The 13214-nt window shown below is 41.2% G+C and overlaps 2 protein-coding genes across 9 annotated transcripts in view; one reads left to right on the top strand and one right to left on the bottom strand.

Moving 5' to 3' along the window:
- ELAC2 (elaC ribonuclease Z 2) overlaps window positions 1–6933 on the top strand; it is a 31712-nt gene extending 24779 nt beyond the window's left edge. The window contains exons 16-24 of the mRNA XM_049776844.1: window positions 599–695; window positions 2851–2989; window positions 3438–3476; window positions 3605–3714; window positions 4659–4758; window positions 4861–4981; window positions 5193–5271; window positions 6012–6156; window positions 6679–6933. Of these exons, the coding sequence (XP_049632801.1) occupies window positions 599–695; window positions 2851–2989; window positions 3438–3476; window positions 3605–3714; window positions 4659–4758; window positions 4861–4981; window positions 5193–5271; window positions 6012–6156; window positions 6679–6912 (1064 nt within the window). The 3' untranslated portion in view covers window positions 6913–6933. The remainder of the gene's footprint in view (window positions 1–598; window positions 696–2850; window positions 2990–3437; window positions 3477–3604; window positions 3715–4658; window positions 4759–4860; window positions 4982–5192; window positions 5272–6011; window positions 6157–6678) is intronic.
- Window positions 4613–13214, bottom strand: part of ARHGAP44 (Rho GTPase activating protein 44) — a 242618-nt gene continuing 234016 nt past the window's right edge. For 5 of the 8 annotated variants that reach the window (XM_049776841.1, XM_049776834.1, XM_049776837.1 and 2 more), the window contains one exon: window positions 8088–9607. In XM_049776841.1, the coding sequence (XP_049632798.1) occupies window positions 9468–9607 (140 nt within the window). In that variant the 3' untranslated portion in view covers window positions 8088–9467. Of the gene's footprint in view, window positions 5047–8087; window positions 9608–12062; window positions 12115–12847; window positions 13146–13214 lie in introns of those variants that run through there. The other 3 variants (XM_049776835.1, XM_049776839.1, XM_049776840.1) reach the window with 3 other exon arrangements.

The raw sequence follows: 13214 nt of genomic DNA, 5'->3' as shown, positions 1-13214 counted from the left end.
TGCTAAAGACTATAGAAATTGTTCTTGCAGATGTACATATGGTACCTAGTAAGCTGGTTGAGAGCATGTTTCAGAATCTAATATTCTTGGATTTGAATCCTGGCTCTGCTTCCTGTCTACAAAGGGCTCTTCTGAACCACTTTGCTGCCCTGTAAATTTGAGGCTTTTTTTGCGTCATATCCAAGGGTGCTCAGGTGTTACTCCTGGCTATGCACTCAGCAGTCGCTCCTGGTAGGCTCAGGGGACCATATGGGATGCCATGATTTGAACTGGGGTCCTGTGTTGGCTGCAAGGCAAATGCCTTACCGCTGTGCTATTGCTCCAGCCTGGTTGGGGCATCATCAGAGCCACAGGATGAGCTGGATGCACGGTAAATAACAGACCCTTTTGATAAATGGCAGTTCACAACACAAACATAAGTTTGTTATTCTCTTGAAGAAGAGGCTATGCTTTTCATTTTTTTCTCCCTTCCAGATTGCTTTTATTATTAGGGAATTGTCTGTTTGCTCCACCAGCACCTTCTGGGAAAATAGACATAAGCGTATCTCACAGTCTGACTACTCCATAAATGAACACCTGTACCTGTGTTTTTCCCTAGAGAAAAAAATACAATATCCAGAAATCATATTCCTTGGAACAGGATCTGCTATCCCAATGAAGATTCGAAATGTCAGCTCTACACTTGTCAACATAAGGTATCACTACTTTCCCAGAAAACACTCATCTATCATGAAACATGCTAGATTTTTAAAACATCTTCCCAGGCAAATTTTTTTAATGAACAGTCAAATTACTGTAAGCTACTCATCTGAACTTGAAGTCTGATGAGTGTTCTATAGCCTCAAATGCAAGCTGAACTTTGTTTCCTATTCTGTTTCTGACTTTCATTTTTGGTGTGAAATGTCTTCCACTTTGGATTTTGGAGCCACACCTGGTGTGCTCTGGACTTACCCTGTCCTGCACTCTGGAATCATTCCTGGTGACTCAGGACCACATGGTCTGCCAAGAATCAAACTCGGTTAGCAGCATATAAGGCAAATGCCCTACTTATGCCATTCCCACCTTCCACATTTTATGTGTCTGCTATATGTTCAGCCTTTTGATTAAGTGATTTATTAGATAAGTTGATTCTTTGGGGTTTTCATGCTGTTATTTGTCTGCAGAGAGATTAATCAAAGCATCTGAAGAAAATAAGGTTCATTTTACAATTCTGGTTTGTCATCTTATTTGCCAATGGTGAAGTGTTCACAACAATTATAAGTTGTACTCTGGTAACCAACACATCACTTTATGATGGAGATCTGTTCTATGAATTTTACTTCATTTACTTTGTTCATGTGCAAAAGCCAAGAGGGTCATAAGAGGCTTCATAACCTAGTACACATCTAGCTTATATATGTATTTCACCTGTTTTGTCCTTGACTGAAAGCTAATTATGCATTGTATGACTCTTCGAATATGATGTTTTCTTAAAACTGAGACTATACAGTACCAGTGCAGTGATTCTTCACATAAAAGGTAAAATGCTTAGCAAAGTGGGCTTCCTCTTGAGAAGCCTCAAAATCTTTAGAATGCCCTGTTAAGCCTGCTGCAGAGACATTATCTCTAGTTATTCTTTCCTATGTCAGTTTTTCCCTCTAAAGAATGTATATCAGTTCTCTGAGGAGTAAAGTATCCCTCAGACTCCTGACTTTTTCCAGAGAATGGAGACAACTAAAGGAGACGTGACTCTTATAAAAGTAGAGGTGCTATGGCTGCCACCTTTCAGCAGCCAAGAGTTTTTGGAGTTGAACTACCAACTCTACCCTGCTGGAGACTAAGTGGATCAGAAGCTTCAAATGCAGTAGTGCTGTATTAATTAATTTTCCTGGAGGATCAGCTGCAACCATTTTGTACCACTAGCTTTGAGAACATGGCTAATGACCCAAACCTCAGGGAACAAAAACTGATGGCTGGACCAAAAAGATAGTACAAGAGGTTAAGTACTTGCCTTGCATGCAGCCAACCACATTTGATACCTTGTACCATGCATGATCCACTGAGCCCCATCAAGAGTGATCCTTGAGCATTAAGTTGAGCACTGCAAGGTATGGCTCTAAAACTAAAAAACAACAAATTTATGGTAATTAATTAGGTCTTGTATACAGTGTTCATCTTTGATATTACTAGGGTCAACTAAAATATTAGCCATTGTCATCACTGATGAATTTTTTTGCCCTTTATGTTTGTTTTAGTGAGCCACAGCCAGCTGTACTCAGGGCTTTACTTCTGGCTCTACTCTCAGGGGTCACTCCTGGTGGTTTCAGGAGACCATATGGACCACATAGGGGTCATACCCAGGTTGAACACATGTAAGGCAAGTGCTCTACTCATTGTCTGTTGCTCTGGCCTCTGTTTTGCCTTTTAATTCATTGTGAACTTTTATTTATTTAATGGTTTTTTGGAGGGGTGGGGGTACACTGGTGGCAGTCAGGTTATTTATGGCTCTATGCTCAGAAATTATTCCTGGTAGGCTCAGGCGACCTTAAGGGATGCCTGGGATTATACCTAGGTTGACTGTGGTCAAGGCAAACAACTCCCTACCTGCCTCCCTACCTACCACTCTTATTTTGATGTGAGATATTCGTGTAGTGCTGTGTAACTTAATATTTAAGGGCTTCAGGGTTTGAATTATGTTTTTTCTGAGGATGGAAAATTGCCTTCTCTATATAAACGCTTCTTTATATAAATCTCAAAAAAAAAGCAAAGTATGGCAGGCAAATTATGACAACAGATGTCTGATCTTTCTGCAACACAAATTAACCCTTTAGAAGTTTTTACTGTTAATGGTGACTCTTCTTTTCTCTGTAGTTCTGAGAAGTCTTTGCTTTTGGATTGTGGTGAAGGTACATTTGGGCAGCTGTGCCGTCACTTTGGGGATGAAGTGGACAAGATTCTGAGCACACTCTCTGGTGTGTTTGTGTCCCATCTACATGCAGATCATCACACAGTGAGTGCCAGGGGACCACGGGCTACTATCCTGGAGAAAGCTTCCATTCTACAATATTCATAATTTTTCATTCCACCTGGTTTCAAACTTGTGTTTATGCTTAATTTAGAATATTATGTTTGCTTGGTTAACAGGCAAAAGTTGGAGTTTTATGCCTTCATCCATCATGTCTTGCTATATCTGGCATGCTCCAAGAAAATAACAGCTAGGGAAGAAAAACCTGGACTCCTAAAAGATACTTGATCCTAAAAGATGTGTGACAATGCTTTCACTTTAATGGTCACATTGTGCTGTTAAAGAGGCACAGGTCTCCAGTGTATGCTAATGACATTAATAGTGAGATGTTAGCAGTAAAGAGTTTGGAACTATTGGAAGATATTCTAGAACCTGAAATGAAGAATATAGTGAGTTTGCAAATGAGTAACCTGTTTCTCCCTTTTCCTTCCAGGGTTTGATAAATATCCTGCTGCAGAGAGAACGAGCTTTGGTTAGTATAGCATTTATTTTTATTGACATTTTGAACTAAAGTGAATTAAACAATAATCATATCTTCTTTATTCTAAATAATTTAATGATGGTTTTATAGTTTTGATTTGCCTCTCGATTTCATTTCAGAGTTCTATGGGAAAGCCATTTTGCCCTTTGCTAGTGGTTGCCCCAACTCAGTTGAAGGCATGGCTCCAGCAGTACCACAATCAATGCCAGCAGATTTTGCATCACGTGAAGTGAGTACTTCACGCCCTGATATGAAAGCTATTATCCTCTCATTTTTACACCCCAAAAGTGTTGCTTCTGGAAATGTGAATAATATTCCCCAGCATGTTTACCCTTAATTTGTCCCAGATAGAAGAAGGGAAGAAATTCTTTGACTTGAACAGAAAGTATTTGATGGTTTCCACTTAAATGTCTTTTGGCATATTTTTTCTCAGCCTTTAGAACAGTCTTTTCCAGTTTCTAGGCTTATGTCAATATTTCTTCATGAAATAGTTTCAGGGACTAGTTCCTGAATAGCAGTAGCATAGACCATCTACACCATGTAGATACATCGAAGGAGTTGTTAATTTTCTTACTCCCAAGAGGAATCCATCTGCCTGTGTCCTTTCATGATCTGTATGGAAAATTTATCAGCTGGAATCACAGAAGCAATATTTGTTTTATATATGATGTCCATGATGGGCATCATGGGAATACCTACTCTTTTGGAGGTAGGGGAGTAGTTTCTTTTTTTAGATACTTTTTTAAATTTTTATTTAAATACTGTGATTAAAAAATCGTTCAAAATCAGGAGTGTGGCATCTTTCCCTAGGAATAGGTAGTCTTACAGTGTATCCCCCATTCACACCACCAGTGTACCTGGTTTCCCTCCTATTCTCCTTGCTGCCTGCGTGTCTCTCTCTCTCTCTCTCTCTCTCTCTCTCTCTCTCTCTCTCTCTCTCTCTCTCTTTTTCTTTTTCTCTCTCTCTCACTCTCTTTTACTGTCTCTCTCTCTCACACACACACACTATATTATGGGGATTGCATTTCTTGTTTTTTTATGATACCCTTTTCTCATTGCCTTGACTCTGATTCACATTATGTTCTTTGATAAAATGATTTTTGCCACACTCCAACTAGACACTTAAATTTTGAATTCAGAATTATTTATTTTTAATGTTTTCTCTTTGCATAGTATGATTCCTGCCAAATGCCTTCAGAAAGGAGCTGAGGTCTCCAGTCCCACAGTTGAGAAGTTGATTGCTTTGTTGTTGGAAACATGTGATTTAGAAGAGGTAAAGAAGTCATCATGGGTGTGTTTGGGGGTTATTCATGGTATGACAGGGTGTAGTGTTAAGAGTAAGAAGTCATCTCAAGAGCTTTTACTTCTCCTTTAGTTCCAGACTTGCCTGGTTCGGCACTGCAAACATGCATTTGGCTGTGCACTGGTCCACACCTCTGGATGGAAAGTAGTCTACTCAGGGGACACCATGCCATGTGAAGCTCTGATCCAGATGGGTGAGTAGAGGAATCAGTGTGGATACTTTGGGCTTCATGGAGCTGGGGAGGTCAGTGGAGGTGAGCTTATAAAGAAAAATAGCAGATCAGCTGACTCTCTAGTCACAGTATAGTGTCATGCTACTATTTACCATGCAGATAAATAACAGGCAGGGCAGTAAGGTAGGTTGTAGGCAAAGGATCCTACCCCCATTCCTGTACCTATTCCTAGGGAAAGATGCCACACTCCTGATACATGAAGCCACCTTGGAAGATGGCCTGGAAGAAGAGGCTGTGGAAAAGACACACAGGTAGTATAAACTGCTGAGCTGTTCTCTCCCAGTCTTTTCCCCTAAGGCAGGGGTCTCAAACTCAATTCACCTAGGGGCCGCAGGAGGCAAAGTCGGGTGATCCTTGATTTCAAAGTCAGTAGTAAGCCTTGAACATTAGGGGGTGTGACCCAAACAACTAAAACAAACCAACAAGATTCCTCTAGGGCAGTGCCACAAAATGTTGTACTGAGGGCTGCAAACGGCCTGTGGCCACAAGTTTGAAACCCCTGCCCTAAGGTAACATGAGGCCCTCCTGTGAGAGACTGCATATCCCTCCCTTCATGGGGCCATTGAGGCTCCTCTTCTAAGCTGGCTCTGGTTTTCCTTTGGCAGCTTTTTCTTTATTTCTGCAGTTTTTTAAGCAAATTCTAGGAGAAGGAATAGTTTTCAAAGGATTGGAAATGTACTAGAATAAACTAAGCAATATGGGAAGCTGGATATTGGGTTTTGTTTTTATGAAAGAGTAATACTTCAAGTAAGAAGCTCCCTATTTTCTTAGATGTCCTCAGTGATGGGAAGTTTAAATAGTGTAAACCCTGGACTTTGGGAGTAACAAGAGTAACCTTGGGATAGTTTGTGTTGACTTAACAGTACTGAATGAGGAAATCTATGAACCTTCCCTGAGAATTCTTTGAATTTAGGTCTGAGTTTTTATTGGGTCCTCTTTGAAGTTCTGCCCTGTGATTGTATTTCATCTTTAGTTTATCCTTTATTTGCAGCACTACCTCTCAAGCTATTGGTGTAGGGATGCGGATGAATGCGGAGTTCATCATGTTGAATCACTTCAGCCAACGTTATGCTAAGATTCCTCTCTTCAGTTCTGACTTCAATGAGAAAGTTGGAATTGCCTTTGATCACATGAAGGTTTGTGTGGCACAGGGGATATGTGGGAATAGCTTAGGGTAAGGAAACATTTCATCTACAATTCCCACTTGGATGCACCCTGAAGGAGGATATAAAATTCTCACCAGACTTGATAAAAATGCCCTCCACAGACTTTCTAGGAAGCAGTGTGACCTGACCATTTACCCATTCAATAGATATTTCCTTAGGTCTATTCAGTTTGCCTATTCATTCTTCCTAGAAATTGGGAATCCATATCCCTCTTTCTTTTTATTTATTTTTGTTGTTCATCTTGTTTTTGTTGGTTCTTTGTGGCAGTGCTTAGGTTAGGGGGGTACATGGTATCAGAGCTCAAACACAGGGTCTTACATATGCAAGGCATGCTCTCTATTACTTGAGCCATATCCCCAACCTTTTCCCTGCTTTTGACTTATAAAAAAGGGAAATGGTACCACTCTATAAGCCTATGATTTCTGCACTCCAGCCTACCCCTCTCCCTCCCACATTCTGAGGTATGCTTTATCTTTTGTCTTCGTTTCTTAGGTCTGCTTTGGGGATTTTTCAACAGTCCCCAAGTTGACAGCCCCACTTAAAGCCCTTTTTGCTGGCGACATTGAGGAGATGGTGGAACGCAAGGAGAAGCGGGAATTGCGACAGGTTCGGGAAGCACTCCTTAAGGAGCAGGCGGGCAGTCCCGAAAACAGTAAGCCCCAGCAAAAAAGGTCCCACACGATGGAACCTCAGAGCCCAGAGAACAAGAAGGTCAGAGCAAAATAAAGATTCAGCAATGACCACGAACTCCACGGACTATGATTTCTATTCCATAGGAGCACTGAGTTTGCTCTCTGTGTTAATTAAGAGGGTGCCTATTGAAGGCACTCAGAATAATGTGTATGTAGCTGAACCTTGTCTTGGGGCACAACGAAAGGACTGTCCTACTAGATATTTCTTCAGTGCTTGGCAAAGTCAGGGGACAAGAGGTTGAGGTTGCCAAGTGGAAGAAAAGGAGAAGGAAGCTTTTCCTCTAACAAACTGATTTTTAAAGAAGTAGCATGGGAAAATAGCACACCCACCCAAGCCAGGTATTTTCTCTGCTTAACAAAGACTAGGCAAGTCACAGCAAGTGGCTCTGGATAGGAAGTAAGTATTCAAGATTCAAGGAGTAGTATTTCCAAAGAAATAGATGGCAATAAAGATCTCATTTGGAACCTGAGTGCTTTGCCCTACTCTGGTGCCATCACTAAACAGAAGTAGCTGTTAGCATCTGATTGCAGTGAAGATCTTTGGAGCCTACCCTCAAGCAGCAACCATCCTTCACCAACATTTTTTTTTTGACAGAAATCAAGTTATATAAGTCTGCATCAGTGGCGTGCAACTAGCCTATTCAGGGAAAAATTGGTCTTCTCATTATTCTTGGTGGAAGAGACAATAGGTAGATGTGCTCTTCCTTCTTCATAGTGAGCATCAAAATCACTTGTTACCTTGGCAGGTATTGAAAAGTATCATGGTGGACTGTGTCTATCACTATTTCTACTGACTTTAGTGTTGAAAACTAAGAATTTTAAAAGGTAAATCCAGTATTTATTCTACCCAGGGAAATAGAGAAAAAGCTATAAACTCAGGTGACAAGAGAGACATGGATAAGAACTTACCCTTCCCTGCCTGAGAGCTCAGGTTCCTTCCTGAGAGAACCCAGGAATGGTCATTCTTTTTTTTTTTTTTTTTTTTTGGTTTTTGGGCCACACCCGTTTGACTCTCAGGGGTTACTCCTGGCTATGTGCTCAGAAATCGCCCCTGGCTTGGGGGACCATATGGGACGCCGGGGGATCGAACCGCGGTCCTTCCTTGGCTAGCGCTTGCAAGGCAGACACCTTACCTCCAGCGCCACCTACCCGGCCCCAGGAATGGTCATTCTTACAAGTTAATTATTAAAACAAGGAGGTAGGCTATGCTCAGGTATAATAAATGTATTTTAATAACATTACTTTAGACAACTATTTGTACATGTATTTAAAGGTAACTTTCAATCCCTGGGCTCTGTTACAAATTGGTACTGAACCACCTTTACAAGAAAATGAGCAAAGCTGCAAACATCAAAAGTTTTTAAATTCTGTTGGAAGAGGAAGATTATTTTACACTGTGTTGGGAAAAATAACTAAGCATTTGATTGTTTCATTGTACATCTGTACATTAATTTAGATTTAATGGCTCAAATTAAACAAATATAGAGAGATTTCATATATACAAATATATCATGTACAGATATATCTATTTTAAAAGGATAAAACTGCAAAATTTTGTCTTATGCATGCATGACGCAAATTTTTTTTTTTCACTTCCTTCAGTGTGACTTAACTTCCCAAGGGCTCCATGTTATTTTTCGCATGAGAAAGGGTAGAATTCCATGAGAAAGGGATGAGTGAGGTACACCACAACACTGGCCACTACAAAGTCCTGCTCTCTGAATGTTGATTCCACTGCTCTCCATGTTTTGGGTAACAGAATTATTGCTATTCATTTGTGACCTCCAGAAAGAAGAGATGATCCTGAACCTTGTGTACCAAGTAAATTGGGTGCCCCTGGGACCTTTCAGGGGTGGAATGATGTCAAGACATTTCATGTTTTTAGGAGCATGTGGAGATGTTCTAGGCATCTCTAGGCAACCTTATGGTCATTTGCTTTTAAATTCAGAAATAAAATAAGGTAAGTGGAGCTTTCAGTCACTCAGTGTAGACAATGAGGGGAAGTTGTTAGGAAGTGAAAGTGTTCTAAGCCATTTAGTTTAGAGCTGGGCCTCCCTGTCAGTGGGCACGGAAAGGTAAGTCAATCACCTGTACTTTAGAATTCCAGCACAAGCTAACAGTAAATGAAAGGCTCTCCTGTGAGTCTGTATGACTATGTAGCCCCTAAGTTGATATTGTTGCACTGTATCTTATCAGTCAAGAGCTTTAGGTAGCAGCCCTCACGTCTAACAGGAAACACTATATCCCTAGTGACACTGCTGACAGGTATATCCTTGGGTAGAAAAAAGAAGTATTGTTTGGCATGAAGACAGAAAGTGAGTCAAAATAACCACAAATTCAAAAGGTGAGATCCAACAAAAGGCCAGAGTTAACCCCTAACAGGAACAAAGAGAATCTGCACCACCACCATGTGCCACACAAGTTGCAGAGGTTGGAGAGGACAATTTCCTGCAAAAACTCCAACTTAATGTTGGTAGTAACAGCAAGAAGCCAACAAAGAAAAACACTTGGCAAGCCTGGACATGCTCCTGCCTGCCTGCCTGCCTGCCTGTGGCCCATATATGTACATTTTCAGGTCAAGGTGCCAGGTCAGAGGGCGGTGCTCTCAGACTCTTCCTCCGAGTTCCTCTTCTCAGTCACTGAATGTCTCCGCACATGTTCCAGAGGACTCAGGCGTAGTGTTGACCCAAGCTCTACGTGGATGGAGGGGATATCAAAGTGAACAAGATCTGCAAGTTGGCAGAGAGAGAGAGCTGAGAAAGGACTAATAGCTAGGAGGTTTTGATGTCAGGCAATATAGTAAGCATTAGGAAGCAGAGGTGGGTTGGTTGTTGAAAAATGAGATCATTTAAACACCAGTTTTAGCATTTTGTCTTGTGAAACAGAACCGTTGTGGTCAGAAACCCCTTTGCTTCTAAGTCTCAAGCCTGGAAAAAAACAATCTAGGAGACTGGAGCAATAGGACAATCGGTAGGGTATTTGGCTAGTTTGCTGCTGATGCTGATTCAATTTCCAGCATCTCATGTGGTCTTCAAGCCTTCCAAGAGCAATTTCTGAGCACAGTCAGAAGCAACCTCTGAGTGATGTGTGTGTGTTGTGTGTGTGTGTGTATGTGTGTGTGTGTGTTTGTGTGTGTGTGAGCAGAGTCAGAAGCAACGTCTGAGTGATGTGTGTGTGTGAGTACAGAGTCAGAAGCAACCTCTGAGTGATGTGTGTGTGTGTGTGTGTGTGTGTGTGTGTGTGTGTGTGTGTGTTTGATGATTTAGGGGATTACTATAGGTTCTGCCCAACCACATAAATCATACCTGCTGTTCTACCTAGTTCATAAGTGAAGTGAACAATCCTGAGACAGCGCTCTCATTTTCCTGCCTGGGTGGAGCGAAGGTGGAGGGGCTCCCCAACTGCAGAAATCCTCACCTAGTCTTTAGCATCAGAACAGCTGTTCACCTCATGCACATTTTTATTAGAGGCTCCCAAGAACTTTCTTGATGGAGAATTCTATAGGGAGGAATGTGTCAAGGCTTTAGTGTCTTCAGGAAGTAAGCTTGTTTGATAGGTATTTAAAGCTAGTAGGTCAAGATACAAAAGGCCACAGTAGTGGGAGGTTAGAGCTGTTGCCAGCTCCACTGTAAGTATAGGAGGCTAACTGAACCACAATGGAACTAAGAAAACCATAGATCCTAGATTTTTTTTTCTCTTATGTAGCTTCCATGTATTGCTGTCAATGTGGGATCAGCTGCACCCAAGATGACCTGGGTCAGACTTAGAGGGCAGGGGAGTATTTTAAAAGTAAGACATTTAGCCTAAGGAATATAATTAACAAATGGACACACATATGGACACATTAAATGACAAAAACATGGAAGCAGGGACAAAAAGACCTTTGTTCATTCTCAGAGTTACTCAGAATTATTTAAGCTTTTCTCATTCTTGTTGCTTAGCTTAATAGAGATGGACAGGATGGTGGAATTGCAATATGGCTCAGTGCTGCTTGCTACTTCTATTCTATGTCCCAGAGAACCATTATAAGTCCCATCCTAATTACTGGAACCCACTTATACAGCCTCCTCCCTAAATAAGGTGCATCAGTGCTAACGCATATTCAAAAATCTCATTTTTGCCTTAGAGGGAGTTGGACCTGAACCTACTTCTTAACTGTCAGTTAGGACTAAGTTTGAGTGATGATGATTTCTACAATGAGAGCTTTCAAGTATTCCAATCCAAAATAGGTTTGCAATAAGCTATTCAACTTAAAGTCATAAGGAGCAAGGTGACTCAACCAGAGATAAAATTGAGGGGGGGAAATTCTATGCATTGACATTGGGCTTGGGGAACTCAGTGACAGTTCTGAAAGTTTTTGTGAATGACAGTGCCCTTGCATCATGATGAATCAGTTTCTGCAATCCCAAAGGTTTATCTTCCAGGAGCACTGCAGGCTGAAGAGGGATTTACTCAGGGTCTCTTCTTACTGAGCAAAGACTAACAGGATGAGGAAACAATAGAACTTGGAATAGTCTCAAAATATGTTGAGTTAGATAGAGATCTGTTTAGCCTACATGCTGGGAAAGAACAAGCTCAAGAACAAGCTGAAGTTTTGATGTGCCAGTGTCTCAGCTCAGATGAAGGCACATTGTTAGGCTTTACTTATTAGAATGGAAAGTGAATTCTAAAGCACAGTGGGGATGGTGCCAACTACAGTAGGCATGCTGTAAACAAAAAGGAACATTTGCTGATTTGGGTACAGTTTTTTAGCAAGCAATCCACTTATATAAAGTTCAGGGGTGGAAACTGAGAATGTGGCAACTGTAATGCATCTGCTTTACATGTGTAAAGTCTGGTATTAATTGTTAGCACTGCAGGCAAAAAGGGGGGTGGGTGGGTAGAAACGGGCCCATTTCTCTCCATTCTAAGCCAAAGGGAAAGGGAAGAGGAGCTGAGACCAGATGATTTTAGTGAAGAAGAGCTCAGCATGTCTGCTGGCTTCTCCCTGATCTTAAAACCACTCACAATAAAAAGCCTGAGATCCCAAAAGGCCAGATTTGTGCACGATTCAGATCTTCCCACTGAAGCCAGAGAAGATGACAGCTGCCATGCTGTTGGTCTAAGCCACATGCAGAGATTCAAGCAGAAAGCTGTGGCCTAGCAAAATAAGGTGAGGGGGCAGGTGAGGCTTTTGCTGCTTACCCTGAAAATCCCCCTCACATGTATCCAAAATTGCGTCACTCATGTTACACAGCTGCAAGAACACAATGGTAGGATTTGGAGAAAGGAATAAACAATGAAAAAAATACAACAAAATTATGCCAAGTATCACAGTCAGGCCACATCAATAGTTTTGTACTGGCTCAGAAGCCTATTATATACACTGGATGAACAACTTGCTGCCAAAAACATAAAACAGGTGTGTGGGATGGAGCATATTCCAACTATTGAAAGTTACTAAATTGCACAGTGGAAAGTAGACCTCTTCACAAGGCCTAAATGTGATGATTGTCTTCTGTACTTTGTTGCCCACTTTGGTTTTCCACTCCTTATTCTGTTACCTTCTATTTCTCACTGGAAATCACTGCTGCTTCTACTGCTTCCAGTGTCCACACCACTCTCCTTGCCCAGGTTAGCTGGAGAAGTGCATAGACTAAAGCTTTGACAGGAGCCCCCTCAAGCTGATAGGTAACCACAAGCTTGGAGGTAATGAAGCTACTGGGCAGCAGGTCTGTGTACTTATTAAAGGCTCAGCACACACCACACATAGAAACTATCCGTAAAGTGATCCTTATTCATTCCTTAAGGAGGAATTTCCTGGATTTTTCTAAAGTTACATAGATAGCATAAGGAAGATATATCTTCCATATTTCTCATTCTCAATTAGAAAACTGTATAACTACTTCCAAAAATATTTAAATTATGTGACCCATTACAAATTAGACCATTCTTTCAGTTAGCAGGGGTTAAAACCTATTCAGGTCTCATTTCCAATCAAAAGAAAATGTGTTACTAGAGCTTTGTATCACTCTAAGAAATCCTGTTGAACCTAGAACCTTGAATCATGCTGCTCTTTGTCGTACAAGCTCTGTGAATATGTGTATGGTATGAGTACAGTTGAGAGCACATATATCAATAGTGGTTGTGTCTGTTTTGTAGTGAGTGAATGTATATGTTCCATTCCCAGTACCTTACCTTTTACTTGGATCCACACTGGAGAGTTCAGCATTACCCCTGGTAATCTACCAGGCTGCATGACCAATGTATGCCCAATACTTTACCTTACTGAAGAAGGAAAATGCCAAAATGACTTTTATGGTCACCACAAATATGCCAAAAGTCTCTAATATCATG

This window comes from Suncus etruscus, chromosome 7 (genome assembly GCF_024139225.1).
Source record: "Suncus etruscus isolate mSunEtr1 chromosome 7, mSunEtr1.pri.cur, whole genome shotgun sequence".
NCBI lineage: Eukaryota > Metazoa > Chordata > Mammalia > Eulipotyphla > Soricidae > Suncus > Suncus etruscus.
This window is presented reverse-complemented; position numbering and strand designations above follow the sequence as displayed.